The sequence below is a fragment of the Orycteropus afer genome, unplaced genomic scaffold (assembly GCF_000298275.1).
Source record: "Orycteropus afer afer isolate SDZICR_OR568_19922 unplaced genomic scaffold, OryAfe1.0 scaffold00035, whole genome shotgun sequence".
NCBI classification, from domain to species: domain Eukaryota; kingdom Metazoa; phylum Chordata; class Mammalia; order Tubulidentata; family Orycteropodidae; genus Orycteropus; species Orycteropus afer.
In genome coordinates, this window is record NW_006921622.1 from 9,512,689 (window position 1) to 9,532,633 (window position 19,945).

General features: G+C 44.0%; 1 protein-coding gene across 1 annotated transcript in view; it reads right to left on the reverse strand.

Moving 5' to 3' along the window:
• Positions 1–17,930: 17,930 nt before the first annotated feature.
• Positions 17,931–19,945, reverse strand: part of SKIDA1 (SKI/DACH domain containing 1) — a 2,792-nt gene continuing 777 nt past the window's right edge. The window contains exon 2 of the mRNA XM_007936358.1: positions 17,931–19,945. Within this exon, the coding sequence (XP_007934549.1) occupies positions 17,931–19,945 (2,015 nt within the window).

The following is a 19,945-nucleotide window of genomic DNA, read 5'->3' on the forward strand; positions in this document are numbered from 1 at the left end:
CTACCGAGGTCTCGGGGAAGGTGGGGAGAGCGAGGCTGACGTGAAGGGGAGGAGAAACCACGTCGCCTTTCCTGCACTGCAAAGCCCCCAGGGACCGTTTTAGGCCCCGACCCTTGGGACTCGCCGCCGTGGAAGGGATTTCCCGGCGCAGCCGTAGTTTGGAGGGCCAGCGCCTTGGCTGCACATCCCGCGGGCGAACAGCCCGGCCCGCTAGGCACGGCGAGGCAAGGCGGCGGCCTCTCGCCGTTGGAACGCGAGACTCCCAGTCAGAAGGGGACACCGTAGTCCGCGTCCTGGGGAAGCTAACTGCAGAAGAGCGCCCCTTCCTACCTTCACCACCACCACCCCCGGCGTCACCCACATAGCCTCTCACCCGCTCGTGAGCCTGAGGGCTCCCACGACTATGTCGCCTTGGGTACAGTTAGAATTGTGTTCAGCCTAATTTCTTACTCTGATGAAGGCGTCGCTGGGTGAAGAGGGGACTGGGATGGGGGGCGGGGCGGCAGAAAAGTGAACTCTGAGGCAGGGAGGACTTGGTTTAAGCCTAGGGACTGTGAAGAGCTGCACGAGTCCGGTGTTAGTTTACGAACCAGGACCGCTCGGTTAGGCCCCCACCCCAGGCCGGCAGCCGCAGCCCAGCGGAGCCTTCCAAGCCATCTCCGTGGAAGCGCCTCCGCTATGTGCTATCGACAGCTACATCTAGCATGTAGGAAAGGAGTTCCTCACAGCCAGATCACACGGTACTCCCCCCTGCCTCCAGGAGAGGTGACTAGCACGGCCCAGGGCTGTTCGCTCCAGGCTCCCGCGGAGCGCCCTCGGCCTCTCTGACTCAGGTCCTGACTGGCTCGTCAGTAGCCGTGCCCGAGGTTCTCTCAACTGCGGATTCCCCGGGACACACCCCGTCCCCACCCCCGAGAGCTGGCGGCCAGCTCGGAATGCCAGGCGGCCAGGCGGGCGCCCTGCCAAATTCCGCGTTCTTCTCTAGGAGACAAAAAGTTGCGTCCCAGGCTCGGGAAAGCCCTCAGTTCGGGTTTGGGACTAGTTTGCAAAGCCCCCCCAAGGCGCCAGGGACGCTTATGCAGGTTGAATTCCTGCCTCAGTATCGCTTCAATTTTAATTAATCTTTTAAAACACTGCTGTCACGTCGCTTGCAGAAAATTAATCAAACCTGAATCCTTGTTGCATAGCAAGAATTTCGATCCGAGTCTCTTAAAAAGGACTTGACTTTGCAAAGTCACGTCTTTTACAGTTCTCTCATTCCCCCTTTAGCAAGGGAAATATTGCAAAAGTCAAGACATGTTTGTTTGGTTCTGTCTTCAAAATGAAACTTTGCTTATTTCTGATCCATCCTGTCTTTGAACAAAAAGTAACGAGATAAATTGCCCACCTCTGTTAATTCAAAATATAATTACTTTGAATGATCTTTGTTTAAGAGCCCAGATAAACTAAGATAATCTTAATTTTAATGTGACACGACCCTTATTTTTCCTTGTGAATAATGAGAATAAAGTAGTCATTAATTAATACCGAGGTATCTCCATAGAAGATGGTATCTGGTTGAGCTGAGACGCTGAAACATCAGTTGTATTAGTAATTGATACTGTATAATTGAACATGAAGATACTAGTCTATTTTTAACCTCAAAGCTCAGAGTTTATTTGGTGATTACTGAGCTCCTAATAATTAATATTTGCTCCTTCTTGCTGCATAAATAATTCCTATGGCTTCCAGTTCCCATGTAACAGTCTTCTCATTAAAATCTATCCCTTAAAATATAAGATTATGAAGCTATATTGTGCAGCAACTCTCTATTCCATTATTTATAACATATTTAGTCTCCTTTTGTATCTTCCTATTGCATTCCCCTTTGCTGTAATCTACCTACTCAAAAGTAAGAGAGTACACTATCTTTTACTATAGCTTTGTCTTTCTGTAGTCTATTGGTAGAGTTTAATATATAATATTTAAAATTGCCAGTTTTTCATGTTTCCAAGATTTGATGACAAATTCCTTTGAAAAAAAAATTTTTTTGTATAGTGAAACTGCCATAAATTATACTCCTGCCTAACACACAGTCCACATTATGTCACTTGTTTTGTTGCAAATAGTTTGCTTACATTCCATTTTTTCCATATGAATTGAAGATCAGCTCTCATAATTTCCTGTTAACTTTACATTTTATCATAACTTAGGACTTTCTTTTAAAAAATCCCTCTCTGAAGAAATAAAGAATTCTTCCAACTAGTAATGAAAATTTAAACCCTGCGTTTAAGGTTCTCAGCATCAATGTTCTGATCATTCTTGCTTTTTATCCAATTCAGGAACATTAGGATGTTTTTCTTATACATGAAAAAAAGCTTCCTGCATATTTCTCCAGTTAGGTGTTTCTCCAAATATCTTTGAACTATCTTAATCCACACAAATATTCTTAATATCTACACTACCAAACCCATATACTTCATTGTCAGTGATCATCCTAAAGTGATAAAAAGTGTATCGGCTTTCCACTTTTATTTTCCCCCTTAGTACAATTAAAACTTTGGGTCAATATATGAAGAAGTAATTCTCTTCTCCTGGATTTTTTTTTTTTCCCCCCACTATAATTTAGACTGAAATGGGATTAAAACAGGATCTAGAGTTCTAATCTTGGTTAATGTTTTGGTGTATTCACCGTAATGAGTCCTATTCCCTGGGCTCATGAAGCTCCCAAATGTCAATCAAGCAAACTGATTCAGAAATGCCATTGTTCCACTCCCACGTCACTCGCCTTCCTCTCATTTTATTTAACAATACCAGAATTCTCTGATCAGTCATTCGGAATATGAGGCATTATCCAGGGAAAATTCACAAAGTGTCTTGATCTTTCTTTGGGAGATACTATTAAGGGGTTTCCAAAAGCAGAAAGTGCTTGTTTATATTTTTTGTCGACGGACAGCACTAGGATTGAAAGAACCAATGAATACAGCTTGAAAGAGAATACCATACCATAAATCCGTCAAAAATTAATCCGTCCAGTTGAATGTTACATTTCTATTTTCGTGTTGGAAGCATCCTGATTTGTCATGGAAGAAGTATTACCAAGTCTGGGTGCAACTGACATGTCCCTACGTTCAACCGTCATCTATTTTACTGCATTTAATACTAATATGTTTAGTCTACACCGTTAACTAAGGATTTCTTTAGACGCAAGGAACAGCCAACCTTTGCTCCAGGAGCGCTACCTATTCCAACACGTCCGGGAGTCTCTGCAACTCCCATTTCCCACTCGCACCCCTAGGTCATCCCAGCTTGCGTCCCAGCTCCAGGGCAATTCCTAAAGCCGAACGCGTCGGGTGTGTTACTAGTTCCAAATCGCCCAAATTAATAATCAACTTAACTCGTGAGGGCTTTGAGCCTTCATCTTGAGTTCCCTGAAGACTCCCAGTGTGGAGCCCGGCTCCTGCGAGGACTTTTTTGGAGGCAGGCAGGCAGGCAAGCAGGGACTGGTTGCCTGGGAAAAGCTGTCGCTAGCGCCTTTCACCCACAGGGCTGTGAGGAAGAAGGCATGAACCAGCCCTTCTGTTACAGGCTCTCACATTAGGATTCATCCAAAATTACGACAGCCACTCAAGCGCTAGCTCAGTGGCCTTGACACACATTCATACACAAATACCCGCAATTGCAGCACATATCTCACATTTCCAAACACAGGCACCCTCGCGCCCTGCGCATTCTCCTCGCACACTTGAAGCCGAGGTGACTGGAAAGGCGGCGGGTGTGTGGAGAGGGGGTGGAGCTGTCCTCTGATTACGACTTGATCGATCACCTAAAAGTAAAGGGTTCAAAAGTTCCAAGCTCCCCTTTGGAGAGAAGAGGAAAAGCTTCCCGCGGCCTGCTTCTCTCAGCAGCCCCTGGGTTCCCAGCAGCAGCATAACCATCGCCGATAGCTGGAGCCACCTCTCTGGAACACCCCCTCCGGCCAGCTCAGCAGTACAAGGTTTACCGAACTGCAAGGGGGCAATTTGGATCCCTGGGAAGGAATTGTCTCTACCTCCCTCGGCAAAAACACGTTCCCGTCGCGTACAGCCCCAGGCAGGCTTCAAGGACGCACGCTTTTCCCTTTCTCAGCAAGCGGGAAAGGCCTGTATCAGAGGCCTGCGGAGCGCCGGCACAGCAGAGGCGCCGAGCTTGGTGAAAACCCGAGCTCCCTGCAAGTTGCTCTGCAAGAAGGGGCGGGGAGGAGCTCCAGCAAGTTGCCCCGAGGCGGACAGTGCGAATTCCTGAGAAAAATCCCTGGAAAACGCTAAAACCTTCCTAAGACATAGCTTTGGGCCCTCTACAGGGAATTTAAGACAATCCCCATCCTGCAGTCTTTTTCTTAAGACAGGAAGACCCTCCTCCTAGCCATCACCTGTAGCCTTTTGAAGGGCCTATCCACCATCTCTTCTTAACCCTTACTTCCTACTCCGGATTTTTTAAGCTCTGTCTAGTTCCTGCATTTTTTGAGGCCCTTGCTGGGATAGCAAGGGTGCTTCAGAGGAAATAAAATTGTTCTGGAGATTACAGTGGAGCTTTTGGCCAAAAGAAGGTTTTTCCCCCCTTTTCTCATGCTTCCATGTTAAGAGCAAACTTGTATTTCTCTTCCCACGAATAGACACATTTTCTCGCTTATTTGCGTTTTGCAAAGTTCTACATACAGATCAGTGAACCTTAAGCGCCCCTTTTCAGAGGCACATTGTGAAAGTTTGTCAAGGTCCTTGGGCAGTGAGCGTAATGACAGGTGAATCCAACAGTCTCAGCGAGAGCCGACCTAACCTCCAAGACTATGGATAGGGTAGAGGCAGAGGCTTTTCAAGCAGCTTCAAGCAACAGGTACTCAACAGGAGGGGAGGCTTTCAGGATCCCAGAGATCAGTCCCTTGACTCACAACCTGTTCCCCTTGACCTGGGACAGAAAGGCCCCATCAGTGTCTCTCCCTCTTTCCCCCAAGATTCTTTTTCTGCAAATTATCCCTCAAATGGATATGAACAAGAATCTGCACTTCATACCACCTGCCCAGATAAAACAACCAGGCCTTGTTTCACCTTTAGCAGGCCCTCATGGTAAAAGACTAAGGTGCTTTCAACCTGCTTATTCTCCCTGACATTATTTTAAATCATTATAAAAATAAAGGCAGGAAGATGCAGAATTTTTTAAAAGGCCAAAGGAGATCAGAGCAGAACAGTGCAACTCCTTTTTTAGCCAAATTGCTCCAAACTCAGTCTTCACATTCAACAGAGATAAGCCTTTTCAGTAGCTGTAAAGTCTCAAAGAAATTTTTGTTGAGTAATATTTTGCTCCTGGGTCTCACTGGACCTAATCTACCTCTCTCCCCAACCTGAAGAGAGGAAGGAGCCATCTAGTTATAGGGTGATAACTACAGGGAAGAAAGAGCCTGTAGCCACTCATCATTTCATGGAAAGCCTGAGAGTTTCAGGCTGCTGGAACTTAAGTGCTCTTTTGCACAACCAATCTCAGTCTCAACCCAATCATGGTCAGCCCAAGTTAGATTAGAAAGAAATAGTGGAGGTTTAGGGTTCCTTCTGCCTTGACCATTCCCTGGTAAGGAGATCCCTCATATAGAAATATGACTAGGCCATAAGACCAAACCCCAAATGGGAGCTCGATGACTAGGGAAAGCTAAAGATGGAAGAAGATTAATTGCAAAAGAGGAAGGAGGGTGCTAATGCAGAGATGTATATACGGAGAAAGACAGCGAAAGGTATTTGCCATTGCCTGACTCTGCAATTCCTGACTGACTTGGACCTTCTGAGTCCATCCTCAGTTAGCAAGAGGGATCAGCTACTGGATTATCAGAGGGAGTAGTCAAGGGTACCCTTTCCAACCCCAGGCTAGATAAGGAAGGATACAATGTATAAGAAAAGATCTGGTAGAGGGTAAGAGTCTGAGCAGTAGCTACAACCTATAGTCACCCTGAGGAACTCATCCTCATTAAAGAAATCCTTTGTATGATGCTGCATTTCTTTCCCAGATTTGTAGTGGCCACATGGAAGGAGGTAGCTGTAGTAGCTGCTGCTGCTGCATGCCGGCATCCTGCAGTGTGTTCCTAGCAGCAGACTTGGTGTCCCCAGTGTGAAGAGCCCAGGCTTTGCCCATTAGCTGTGACTGAAAACAATCCCCCCTGCTCCAAGCAGCCTCCACAATGACTACCCCAAATCCCTAAGCAGATTCCTGTACTGAAAGAAACACAGTTCATAGCATGAATGTCTAAGAGGTAGAGTTAGTAAAAAAGAAAAGAAAGAACAGAAAATCCCACCCAATTCTGAAATCACTAAAGGAATCACGTGTGGTACTGGGTATTTGTGTCTGTATATATGTTTCATCCTTTTGGCCCCAGAATGACATTTCAGAAATATTTCTCCCCTACATAGTACTAAAGGCTAGGCTGTTTCTATGTCCTGCTATTGCAAATCAACCTTCTATAAACCATATTATACATTTTCTCCTGGATTTTAATTAAAGAAGAACAGTGCAAAAGCAACTGCATTGTCCCAGAGCTGGAACAAAGACTAACATATGGGAAAGGAAGAGTGTCTCTAAAATGTACTCTTCTCTGATTTAGAAGGAACGTTCTTAGAGTGACCAGCCATAGTTGTGGTTGATATTTAATTTTCCTTGGTACAAAGACCCATCTTTTCACTAGGCAGAAGCACCATCGAGATATAACTAATGTTTAGGGTTATATCTCAAACTGGGAGTCCAAGGCTTAGACGTGGATTGTCTATGCCTCTTCTAACTTGAACAAAAAGGATCTGAAGAAAATCACATTTTTTTCCTCACAACAAAGCATCCCTAATCACTTCAGCTTGTTGGTGAATTTTTATTCCCGTGTCCACTTGGGGTATTGAAATCGATCGCTGCAATATTTAATATATTACACTCTCAGGGTCATTGCTCTCCTAAGACTGAATTTTCTTTCTCTCATGCCCTCAACTCAGCCTGGCTTCTACCCTCCCACTCCCATCTGTCCGGGCTCTCTGTGTATCTGTCCATATAATGCCTTTAATTCTCAACCCCGGCACCTTCACGTTTATTCTGTTTTCTTCTAGGATGGAAAATACTGAAAAGCTTTAGGCAGCCCTGCACTTAAAAGGGAAAATGAAGAGCTCAGTAGATTGGAGAAAATTAACCTGCCACAAATAACCTCATTAAAGACATGCCTAGCAAGAGTTAAGAATTAATAGCAAAATGGATGGGGGAAAAAAAAACTCGAGTGAAGAGACTTAAACCTCATTCTCCAAAAGGTGTATAATTTACAAGCCAAACCTAACATTTAGTTTTATTTCCCCTTCTTAGTGACCTGTCCCATAACCTTGTAATCCACTGGGGTGGGGGGGTTCTCTTTTGTCTCTTTCTTCTTTTTACACACCCATAGGTTTGTAAGTACAAATGCTTTCTGATATTTTTTGGTTCAAAATGCACCTAAATTATTTGGGGCATTTTAATTTAGAAAGATACTATAAGAGACTCCTGGAATACCCTTTGGGAATTGTTAGATGATTTGAAGAGTGCCCTTAAAAGAATTGTGTTTGGATAGGTGGGGGGTGGGGAGTCATACAGAAAGAAGCATGAAAAACTAGAGTGAGGACATTTTGTAGATTTAGTATTTTGATAGTGCTGTGGTTTATTTTGCACATGAAGTTAAAATTTAAGTAAAGCCTATGTGTATGGGCTGTAAGTTGCTTTTCTAATGTTTTATTGGGCATTGTATTCTATATTGGTATTTTATATGCATAATCTCATTTCAATGCAGAGCTGCATACTAAATCCTGAAGCAAGCAGATGAGAATGCAGTATGGATATTACACTCAATTTCTTTGGCTTCAATGAGATTTTGCACATCAAGATTTCCATTGTAATGGCTTATCTTTGGCTAGAATTTTACACATTGACATGCTATTTATTTGACCAAGATCTTGAATGAAGAAACCCTGTCAATGGAACAGCCATAATGATTCCATTCACATTATAACAGGTAACTGGATTAATGGTCTTAACAGTATTTATTTTTTTAATTTCCTGTTTTTCTTTACCTTAATAATAATTTTTTCACTTTTTTTTTTTTTGGAAGGAGATCACATTTAAAACCAACTTTAAGTAAACACTCAAGTACAGGTTCAAAACAGGAAGAGATAGGAAATTCACAATCAGGATGTTTCTAATTCATCTACAAATCTTTCCATTATGTCAGGATATTATATGTATCCCACATGTTAGGTGGGACTGGATCCTATTCAGATAAACCAGCTAGAAAATGATACAAGGACAAGATTTTAGAAGCTCTGGCAACCTCCTTAACTCTACAAATTAAGTTATATTTCCCGCCCTTATAAATTCTACAAAATAAGTTATATATCCTCCCATTTAATAGTAATTTTAAATTACAAACCGTAGACTATAAGATGATATGAAGCACTGACATTTTAGACAAAGTCAGTGTTTCAGAGGTAATTTTTCTAAAGATGTCAGGAGTATTTAGCTAATTTCCAAATTTTAAATTAATGTACATAAAGGTGTAAAAGGACTTTAAAAAACACAAAGAATAATTTTTTTTATCATTTTCTTAAAATTAGATAGATGGCAAAACAATTGAGCAATTCAAATTTTAACCAAACTCTTCTACTTAAAATATTACTTTTTTTCTAAATTCAAATATGTAATACTTTGGTAGTAGTGACCTACATCCTTTCAATTTTCAATCTTATATGCAAGAGGTGGAATATATGTGTGTGTGTGTGTGTGTATATACACATACATATATATATTTAACAGAAAATCAAAATTGGCTTTCTGAACAGCAATTTGCCACATGATGTATAACATTTGGAACAAAACTAAAAGCATCTCTTTGCATCTGGCAATGTACTCCATGTTAGAACCATAGCATGTGTTTATGGAGTTTGAGCTCTTGAGATATACTCTGTTTTTATAGCCTAACCGAAATAGCACAGCACATTGGGGACCAGAGGCTGGGAAGCCCTGGCCTCTCAGCCCAGTAAGGAAGCTCAGGGTCACTGAAGGCTTCCAGGCCACCTCTATCAGCATTGGTTTAAAGTCCAGATCTCACTCTCTTTCCACCTCTGGAGAAAGTATTACTAAATAATACTGGTATTTCCCCACTAAGCCTTCATAAAGGTGCAAAGGTTAGGTAGGGGGAGGGAAAAAAAGGGAAGGCTGAGTGGCTGTGAGAAGAGAAAAGAATGAAAAGGAGAAAGGTAAATAAACACTATCATGGCAATTCCTGCTACATCAAGCAGGTTTTACTTGGAATGGATATAATAATAAATAGGCATCTGAAAGCTTAACCATCCACTGGTCTGCATATTTGTATCCAATGTAGGGGAAGAAACTAATCTTCATCTTAGACATTTGTACCACTGACAATCAGCGTATTCATTTGAAAGGGAGGGGAAAAGAGAGGTATGAGAGAGAATGATTGTAAAATGTGCCTTTATTCCTAGGAAATCCAGGAATTCTAGGCCCTTTGTAGTCATTTCAGAGTCTGAAACCCCTAACCTACTGACCAAATTGTATCCTTAATATCTCTTACATATCTATGTCATATCATATATCTTATATCTCTTACATATTGTGTTATAACTTTCACAGGAAAGAGGAGGTCTGCTGCCTAAGGTTAGTGACTTCTTTCTTCCATACTGTTTTTCCTCTCTGCTGCTCATCACTTATCACAAGTATTGTGTTTTTCCTGGAGCTAAGTGAAACTGCTCTTAAAGAAGACAAACACTAACAATGGAAATTTTATTCCAACCTTCCGGTGCCCTATGTGTGTTTCTCCAATAGCCCAGTTTCCAGAAGTCTTTTGAGTTTGTTTATTTGTTTGTTTTCTGGTGGCTTGGGCAGCCACTCAGACAGTTTCCTTTCTGCTTCCCTCCCTTCCTTCCTTGCATCCGGGCTAGGGAAGGTCTCTGCAGACCTGTGAGCTGTTGCTTTCCGCTGGACTGGTGGTAATATCTTAGAGTCTTTAGTATCTCCAAGTCTATTGACTGCTAAGCCTGTTTCACCCAAAAAGGGTCAACCACAAACATATTGATGACACTGATTAGATGAGTAACTGGACCTTACTGAAAAGCCTCTAGACTGCCTGACACTATCTCTCTCCACCTCTTTCTGCCTTGCTCCATTCTTCTAACCTGAAGGAAGACCCAGGAAGCAGGAGGTAATAAATCGGGGATACCCTGGCACCCTGGATACTTGGGCTGTCAGACTTTCATCACACACACATATGCTGGCAGTAAGGTTTCCAAATTCTCTTTTGGGGACCCTCCATCCCCCACCCCCTCACCCCCCACGAATTTGCGTAAAAGGTCGCTTATAAGGGAACAACCACTGCCCTTCCCCCAGTAAGGCATTAGTTGGGCCCTGCAGCCATGGCTGAGTCCGCAAAAGAATAGAGAGCTCGCTGTGCTGCAACCCAGACAGTCCAGCTGTGGGCAAAGAAAAAGTCATGGGAGCCCAGTAGTGGCCAGGAGAGGGCTGTTCCTTGACCAGTACACTAATCCAATTCGATAAACGTTTTCCGAGTACCCATCATGGCACTCTGAGGCGCTGCTGTTTTTTTTTTTTTTATGTAAGAAAATAAAGAAAGGGGATGGTAATCAGAATGTAAGAGAGGAGACCCTCACAGAAGCCACTGACAGGGGTTTTACTCCACACGTTTTGGGGTCCGTGTTTTCCCAAGCAAACTGGAGTGATCTTTAGGGAAAACCAAATACACAAGATGAAAACATCCTGTTTTGAGAGGCAGAAACAGTGGAAGAGCAATTATCGCCTGCGAGTGCGTTAATCAGTCAGGAAAGGAGCTTGGCAGCCCAAGGCTTGAATTTGGTGAATTCGTGTAATTTGGAGCATTTCGACTTAGTATTGATCCCTAAACTCAATTTTAAAAACAGCCTCCATCGCAGAAGTGTGGGTTGTGTTTATCCCAGTATTTGCACGCATCGATTGGGCAAAAATAAAATGCATCATACTCTCCGTAAAGAAAGAAGAGGCAGGGACAGCCACAGGAGGAATAGCAGAAAGTGCATAGTTAATACGGGTTGTACGCGAATCCGCGAAACAAGTGCTTTAAACCCAGGGGAATTTCACGTAATAGCTAATTTGGTGAGAGAGCAAGAGTGCGCAAGCAGAGGGCCATCTTAAAAGGGAAGGATGATAGCTGAATATAGGTTTTTCAGATTGGCATTAACATTTCCTTGTGATTTACATCTGCTAATGTCCAGTCCCTCACACACAGTCCACCTCACCCAGGTTTTCTTCCACCGATGTAGGCTTCAGAAGAAATTCTCTTGCCTGTACGAGAATTCTTGCCTGAACTCTGCACAGCCCTAGTTCAGAGGCTGCCGAGAAGCGGCTGCTGCTTTTCCCCCAACCCCCTAGGCCTGGGGAAAGGCGGTGGGTCCGAGCCTAGGGAGGCACTCTCCCGCCAGCCCTCTCTCGGCCTGCAGGACCTGGTGGGTCCTTGCCTCAAAGTTAATCAAACGAAACCAGCGCCTGCCTGGTATGGCCCACACTCTTCCCAGGTCCCAACTCGGTGGTAAGAAAAGAACTGAAGAAGATAGGAAATGGAAACAGGAATATTTTATCTGCGACTAAAGAAAAATCATTTTATTTGTTAAAACAAAATCCTTTCTCCTCTTTTTTCTCCCTATTTTCTGAGTTTATTTCAGGTTTCTAAAAGAGGATGTGTGTGTGTGTATGTGAGATAGAAGAGAAAGTGTAAAAGAGAGAGAGAGAGATGAAAAGCTTTAAACAAAAGACAAGGAGATGCAGGCAGGGGTCTGGAGCTCTCTCCTTCGGAGTCTGATTTGTCTGTAGGCCCCTCCAGTTCCCTAGCCTGGCGTTTTCGGGTGTTCAGCTGGCTTGGCCGAACCGGCCTGAGCCCGCGCTCCACGCGGCTGAAAAACTGGAGACAAAGCCCAAGAATGATCCCACCCCAGCGTAGCTCGAGCCGGCGCCTGGGGCTGCCCAGCCAGTGGTCAAGGCGCGACCCCATACGTACTGTGACCAGCGAGGGGAGCCTGGGCGCACTCGCCTCTTGCGCGGTGATCGCCGCCAGGGTCGCCTCGGCCTGCCGAGTTCCCCCAGCCGCACTCAGCACGCTGCTACTGGGGCCTGCGAGTTCAAAACCTGCCTTTCTGTTAATTAAAACCTGGAAACCCTCGACATTTTTTTTTTTTTTTCCCCCAGGCAGAGACCACATCTCCAGAGGTCACCGCGTTACTCTCGGCCGGCACCGGTTTCCGCGCTTGGCCTCGGAGGCCGAGTGGCCATTTACTGCCCTCTGATTACGCCGAGGACCAGGTTAGCTCATAAAGCCTTTCACACTCAACAATGGGGATTTTCTCAACAATTAACAAGAAACAACATAATAAAGCCATTTACAAAGACCTTCCTATTTACTATAAATTAGGCACTCTTTAAGAGACCAGTGCGTAATTTCACACACTTTACAACTGGGGCTGCATTTTAAACACCGGGGAAAACAAGCTTGTTGCACTTTCCTGTGACCTATCTGCTGTGCACCTCTGTTGCCCCTCTTCCTCAAGTAGCAGCTTTGTTTGCATTGCTGCACTCCAATCTCCCCAACCAAGGGTGGTTTTCCAGGTCACTGTCTCACGTTTCCCGTTTCCAGGTCACCATTTCCACTTTCAGATGGACTAAGAGGTTCCACGGGACCGGAACCACCGCGCCAAAGAAAGCAAGCCGTACCACATCACATTTCTTCCACTTCGGGAGTTCCCCTAGCTCTAGCCTGTTCCCCCGTGAGCTCTGCAGACAGCGGGCCTCTGGTCTTGGGCCACTTCCCAGAAGGTGTTCAGAACCACCAATGCCCAGTATGAAGCCCCATCTCTTTCCCATTTGCGTTTCAGCCACTCATTTTGCAGGCCTTGGCCAGCCAGCCTTCCGCTAATGCAAAAACATGGGCCCATTTGCCTGGGGAAGAGAGCACATGAGGCCTGAGCTAGAAGGTGAGAAATGGCGAGGCGGTGTGTGCGTGTGTAGGGGTGAGAGATTACTTCAGAACACACAAAAGGAGCACAGAATGAGGGCAGACGTTCCAGTCACCGAGGGCTGGCCCGGGGGAGCGGGCCAAGGCCAGCCGCGCGCCTGTCGCCCCCTCCTCCCGGCGGGCCTGGCCACGAGGCCGCTTTGATGTGAGGCTGCTCGAGAAGAGCTGGGGGCCGCGCGCCGAGGGGTGCGAGCTCTTCTGTACCGGGGAGAGAGTTTCTCACAAATTCATAGGAAAGCTAGAACTGGGCGCGAGGGAAAAAGTCACAAAGAAATGTTTTGCCACCATGTAAAATGGCGGCATTAAAACAACTCTCTGGTGGTGGTGGTGGTGGTGGTGGCCCAGACGAGAGAGCTAAGGGCTGCTCCGGGTCAGCGCGGCCCCCAGAGCTCTGCGGTCGAGAGGGAAAGTGACCCCCAAACCCACAAGGTCCCCGGGCCGACCCATCGCCCGCAACCCTTCGCTCAGCCGTCCCCAGCCTTCCCTCAGAGCCCGCCAGGCCCAACGCACTGCCAGCAGCCCCTGGACACTGACCCCTGTTTACAAACACAGCCTGGGGGCGGGGTGGGGCTGGCCGGAGCTCTGACTGGCGGGGTGGGGGGAGGTTGCTCACTCGGGAGAACGCCACCAGCAGAGAGGAACAAGGAGTTGGTGCGAGAGAGCTGGCTCGGCAGCTGGAAAGGACTGAACGCCTTGTTTTTGAAACTGTCAATTCCCTCAACCCCTATTGTGAGGGCTTCATGCAAAACATCTCGGGCCTTTTAAAGTAGGAGCTTGTGAGGCCGCCAGAGTTTGAAAAGGAGCGAGAGAGGAGCGGGGGGCCTAGGGCATGGGCAAAGAATGATAGTTGGGTCCCCCTCCTTTATTTTTTTAAGCAAAAGAGGGCCTGGCAAACAGGTAAAATGCAGCCCTCTCCCAAGTCCTAGATCTGCCTTATCCTCCCCCCCAAGTTAGTTTGCAAAATGCCCTTTGGCCTAGGGTGCAAACCAAAACCAAACCTAGCATTAAAAATAGTTCTTCCTATTAGAGAGGGGAAAAATCTTGAGGATAACTTGGATGACTGGGTGGACTCCCGATGAGGTAGACTCCCTATTACTCCGTGCCAATTTCCTGAAGTTAGTTGAGGAGGAGGCTTTAATTTTTGTTTTTTTCCTTAGTTTGGAGGTAATCCCTTCTTGGCTCTGGGAACTCCCTCTTTACACATCTTTTTCAGCAGGCAATTATATTGAAGGTGAAGTAAAACTCACCACGTTTTCTGTGTTTTGTAGATGCTAATTGAGATATAGATATATCTATCTATCTATCTATCTATTTTTAAACAATGGGTATATTTTTTTTCTTTGAAAGAAAATAAATACTTTTGAGGAATAGTTTCCACAGCTTTTCCTGCATGCAAACAAAACTATTACATTCCTCTGCACAAACTTCCAATTCTTGTTGAGTAGAACCTTGAAGGATTTCTAGACCATTGAAAGTCACCCACATAAGGGTAAGATAAAAATCGACATACCAGCCCATCTAGTTTGTATTATTGCTGTTTAGTGTTGACTCCTTGTTGCTTTTAAAATAAACAGCCATTATTGAGATTACTCCACTGTAATCAAGCAAGCCAGTAGAAAAGAACACCTACTTTAAAAAGTAAAAAGAACAAGTTGCAGTTTCTTTGAAGGCAGATAACCTGACTCTGGAAGACAGAGTATAAATATCTCTTTAAAAAAAAAAAAAGAAATCTTCATTTCACATTCTTATCAGGAAATTTCTTTCACAAGAGACCAAAAATGTTTGTTTCCCAAAAAAGTCAGAGTCCTTTCCTACATTTCCTTCATGTCTGTGAGTGAATCAGTGACCCTGGAGCTATATAGTATATATATATATATATTTTAAAATTGTGTTCCCTGAAAAAATTTAAGTATAAAAATGCAGTCTAGCAAAGGAGGTAACTTTCTTTTATCCCTCAATAAGGCTTAACTTTTTGAACAAATGGCACTTGTATAGTAGCTTAGAAAAGCTACATATTGTCATTAATCATAAAAAATAAATAAATAAACTGTACGGAGAATAATTCCCACAGCAGAATGGGAAAACAGCTAAGGTGCTACTTGGAGTTGAAAGAATACCTTGTATTTGCAAGTTACTGCATACTGTTTGGTACACTTTCTTAACAGAAGCCCCAACTCAGGTTTTGCTGTGGTTGGCTGGCTTGTAGTTGTACTGTGGGGTGAAATTTGTGTTGACTATTTAATTTCTTTCCTTTTGATGGTATCACTCTGGAATGCCTCAGCCTCCATGCTGCTCATTCTCCAGCTCCTAAACTGAAACTATTGATTCTCTTAGGGCTGGAGACCAAGTGTTAAAGCTGGAGGCCCATATTTTATGTCAGAAATTCCATAGGGTATATTTGTTTTAAATTATGCTTATTCCATCTCTCAGTCTTCCCACACCCATGAGCTGTAGACTTCAAAAATATTCTCAATTTATAATTTAGGAACAATAATTCCATAGCCAACAAGAAATGTACTAGTTGACATGTAACCATACTTTGAACTTTCTTGATTTAGCAATAATTAAAGAGTAGAAATTACAGATTTTTAGTATGTGTATATCACACTTTTTACAGATTGATTTTTTTCAGGACAACTCACTGCACTCAAATTCTATATTGTCTTTCAAATAAAGAATTAAGACTGAAAAAACAATTGTTCAGTTTTCTGGGGCTTTAACTATAACATGTCTTTGGAATTATAAACATGAATTTGAGGATAACATCCTCAAATTTTCTTTAACCATATCCACCAATCCAAAAAAAAAAAAAAAAAGGGATCCAGTGAACCTACATCTGGCAACATTCAAGAAAAAAAGGAAGGGAAGTAGTTCAAAGCATCTGTTTACTCCGTCCAATTGTATTTGGATGCAGGTATTCTCAGCCTCTATCCTTTACAATAAGAAGAAAACCACAGAGCATATACAGCAATTAGGGCTGAGACCATCCAGATCTTTCTGAAACATTTATAGACAAAAGAAAGTTTCAAAGGGAATAGGAATTAAAAGGTTGGGGGGGGGGAACCCCAGACTGAATTTCTATGAGAAACAGTGACTTAAATTCACACAGTAAACATTTCATTGGTGTTTTGTTTTGCTTTGTGATTTATGATCTATAGATGCAACTTCTTAGGTTTAAGATGGCAAGGATCTGAGATACATAATTTATCAGATTAAGGGGGGGTGGGACAACAATTACTAGATTCAAGTTTCATTAAAATAACTGATCTCTGCTTCAATTTCTTAAACCTAAAACATTTTGTACTTACTTTGTGACAAGTTTGTAAAGTTTTTTTGTTGTTATTTAGGAAGAAATCCACCAGTGTTTTGCACAGAATCTCACTGGCCTCATCACACCTTATTACAACAAAATACTACACCCATAAATACATTTCTTTCAAGCAAAACATTATAAGCGAAAATGTCAACAAAATGATTAATTCCTGTTAGTCATTCTTCAATCTGGAATAAGTAGAAATGTATAGAACCAGAAATTTTAAACAGTGTTTTTAATTGAAAATAAAGCTAAAGCATGCTTTTCAACAGTGCACATTTCCATAATTTTGATTTACTGCTTCCATCATCACAACATAGTACACCAGCATGGCCCTTACCAAGGGCTAGACCCTAGCCATCTGCATGTTGAACTAGTTTAAGTGCAAATATATTCACCTCTGATTGTCACTTGCAGTAGGAACTCTCCTGCTCTATACACAGGATGGTCTGAAAACAGAACTTTAGAGATGGAGAAAAAGTGAAAGGTGATAAAATCCAAATGCCTGAGTTCTGGTACAAAAAGCCCTGAAATCACGGTTATTTTTCATTGAGGGTATTCTTATTATGCTGACTCCTCATTTTATTTTTCGTGGTTGTATTTACTGCTTTACCACTATGAACACTTAGACCATAAAATATCCTGCTATTAAGAGAAACATTTTAATTATTTTGCAAAGTTGAGGCATTGTGTTCAGACCAAAAGGTAAGCAGGACAATTGTGAATAAGAATTACCTTATTTAAAACCTTTGGGTTAGAACACAAAAAGGACTTTTCCAATTGCAAGGAGTGGCTGTAAAAGTAAAATGACTACCAAAAAAATAAAAGCAAGTCCATATTTATTTTACTCAGTATATACGAGGCAGCTTTTACCAGCATGCAAGCAGGACTTACACCCCAATCTTTCCACTCCAAAAAAGAAAAAAAAAGAAAAAAAGTTAAGTGCAACTACTCTTGGAGAGAGGATAAGGGGAGTAAAAAGTAAGATACCCCACAAACAGAGCACCAGAAAAGAATAATTTGGGCTCACATAAGCTTCTTGCTACCTCATTGTATAACCATGAAACTTAACAAACTTCCACTGAATTAACAATTAGACTTTCAGGTCTGAAATCTAGTGCATAAACTTAATGGCTCATTGTAGTATTTATGATTCAACTTTTTGACATTTATTTGTAGCAGTTGAATTGAGGTCCAAACCAAACCCGTTGCTGTCGAGTCGATTCTGACTCATGCATTATTAGCAATGAAACAGTAAAGTGTTCCAGCTCTACCATAATAACTGAGTTTTACTTGAGTCTTTAGCCTGAAGTAGTCTGTGGAATGTAAACCAACCCTTCTCCCACCCCGCCCCCACTCTACTTAAAAAAAAAAAAAAAAAAAAAAAACTCAATGGAAAAAAAAAAAATCCGATTTCTGTCTTCAAAATGTGATAAACCAGGACTCCAAAAGGGGTGTAACACATTAATGGACTTGTACAAACCATCCTGTGCAGTTTAAAACAAAAGGAAGGTAATATGGTTCAAGAAAAGATCTTCCAAAACATTTTTATGAATTAAATTTCCTGAATTTGTGACTAGGTGGAAGAGGTATTGCAGAACCGCCCAGCTGCCATTTCCATATAGGATGGGCCTTGTGAGGAGGTTGGGAATCCTTAGTGGTGTTTAAGGAATACGCCGGCCACAAATCCCCATCCTTCCCAATAATGAGTGATGGTGGACAAGGAAAATTTGCCATGAAATTAAATGGCCTTTTCACTGCTGATGCTACATTGCTGGCTACCTTTTTGCGTCTATTTATAACTGTAAAATCATCCAGTGTTCCTTCATGTGTCTCGGTTTTACCTGTAGGACGAGGGCTTCTAGCTGATTTCAAATTTGGTTTGACTGGAGGTGTCTGAAGTATAGGTCGCTTTCCCAGTACTAGTGTCCGGTAATTTTTTCTCACCTTGGCACCAAATTTATATTCCCCATCCTCAGGTTTTGGAGAACCTAAAGTGCATGAATGGCCCTGACTCTGAGCCAGATGATTTAAGGAAGGAGTTTCTTTATCAGGGCATGCAAAACCTTCCTTGGCTGTAGTTAACAAGGTGTCTTCCTCCTTACTTTCAGTCACACTGTAATATTCACCCTTTGTATCATTGCACTCGCACTTTAGCTTATTTGTAATAAGGTCAGGTTCATATTCTTCATTAGCACTACTATCTTCTACTTTGATTTTAATATTGTGCAGAAATGGCAATGTCTTGTCGCCTGTGTCAGTGCACGGATTCTCGGCTTTAGTTGTTGCTGCATCCACCTCAGGATCCGTTTGCAAAGAGGGCAAATCCGCAGCAAATTCAGTACAATGAAGGATTTTGGAATCTTTTTCTGAGTTTGCTGAAGATCCTGAAGAATCATTATTTAAGAACCTAGCAGCTATTGTGTTGTTATCTGCACAGTGTGTAGTAGGAGTTGCTTGTAGGCATTTCCTAGCCTCTCCGAGTATTCTTTGTTGTGGAAATGCATTGTTTGTCTTTGGGCTAGGTGAAGAGGCTCCCTCCGCCAGGCAGTTAATTGTCAGGTCAGTTCTCCTTACAGTACTGGAAATTTCAGAGTGTGGGAATGTAATCTCAGATACCCTATCGTTCCTTATCTCTGCGAAACAACTCCCCAGGCTGGCTGGGCAGTACACCGGAGACGCTTTGGAGGCCCAGCTCTGCAGATTCCATTCCTCTGGCGATTCCGCTTTGACACTACTCTTGAGGTCGGGAAGTCTGCCTGCATCCTCGAAAGCAGTGGGTTTGGTTGCAACGGCGGCGGAGGCCAGATGGTACAAGAAGTTGGCCTGCGCCTGCACACTGGGAGGCTTGCAGAAGCTGGTGCGCCTGAAACGGATGCTCTGCACTGACACTTGGCTGGATCCAGAGCTGGAGTCCGATTCCGAGGACGAGTCCTCCTCCTCTGAGCTAACTTCACTAGAGTCCGAGGCCCCACTGCCCCCCTCCTCCTCTTCCTCCTCCTCCTCTTCCTCCTCCTCTCCTTCCTCCTCCTCTTCCTCTTCCTCAGAAGACACAGAGTTGCTGGAACTGGACAAACTGGAGCCAAAATCCGAGTCGTTGGCGGCATGGTCCGAGTAGGAGCTGGACTCGGAGTCACTGCTACAACTCTCGGGAAAGCTGCCCAGATGGGGCTGTGGCCGGTGGTGATGAGGGAGGTGGTGATTCTGCGGCGGCTGCTGGGCCCGGTGGTGATGGTGGTGGTGGTGGTGGTGGTGGTGGTGGTGGTGGTGGTGGTGGTGAGGAGGGGGGCAGAAGCCGTTGACCAGATGAAACCTTTCCAAGCAAGTGGCCCCGGCGGCCGCCTCTGCTGCCGCCGCCGCCTTGGCTTTGTAGGACCTGGGTAGCAGCAGCAGACGCCGGGCGCCGGCGTGGGGCGCAAGCAGGCAGTCCTTGGCGACCCCGCGCTTGCGCTTGCACCGGTAGGTCAGGCTTACCGGCCCTCCAGCACCGGCCGCCGACTTGGGCTGGGGCCCGGCCGCTGATGCCTGGTAGTAGGCGGCTGCTGCTGCCGCGGCGGCGGCGG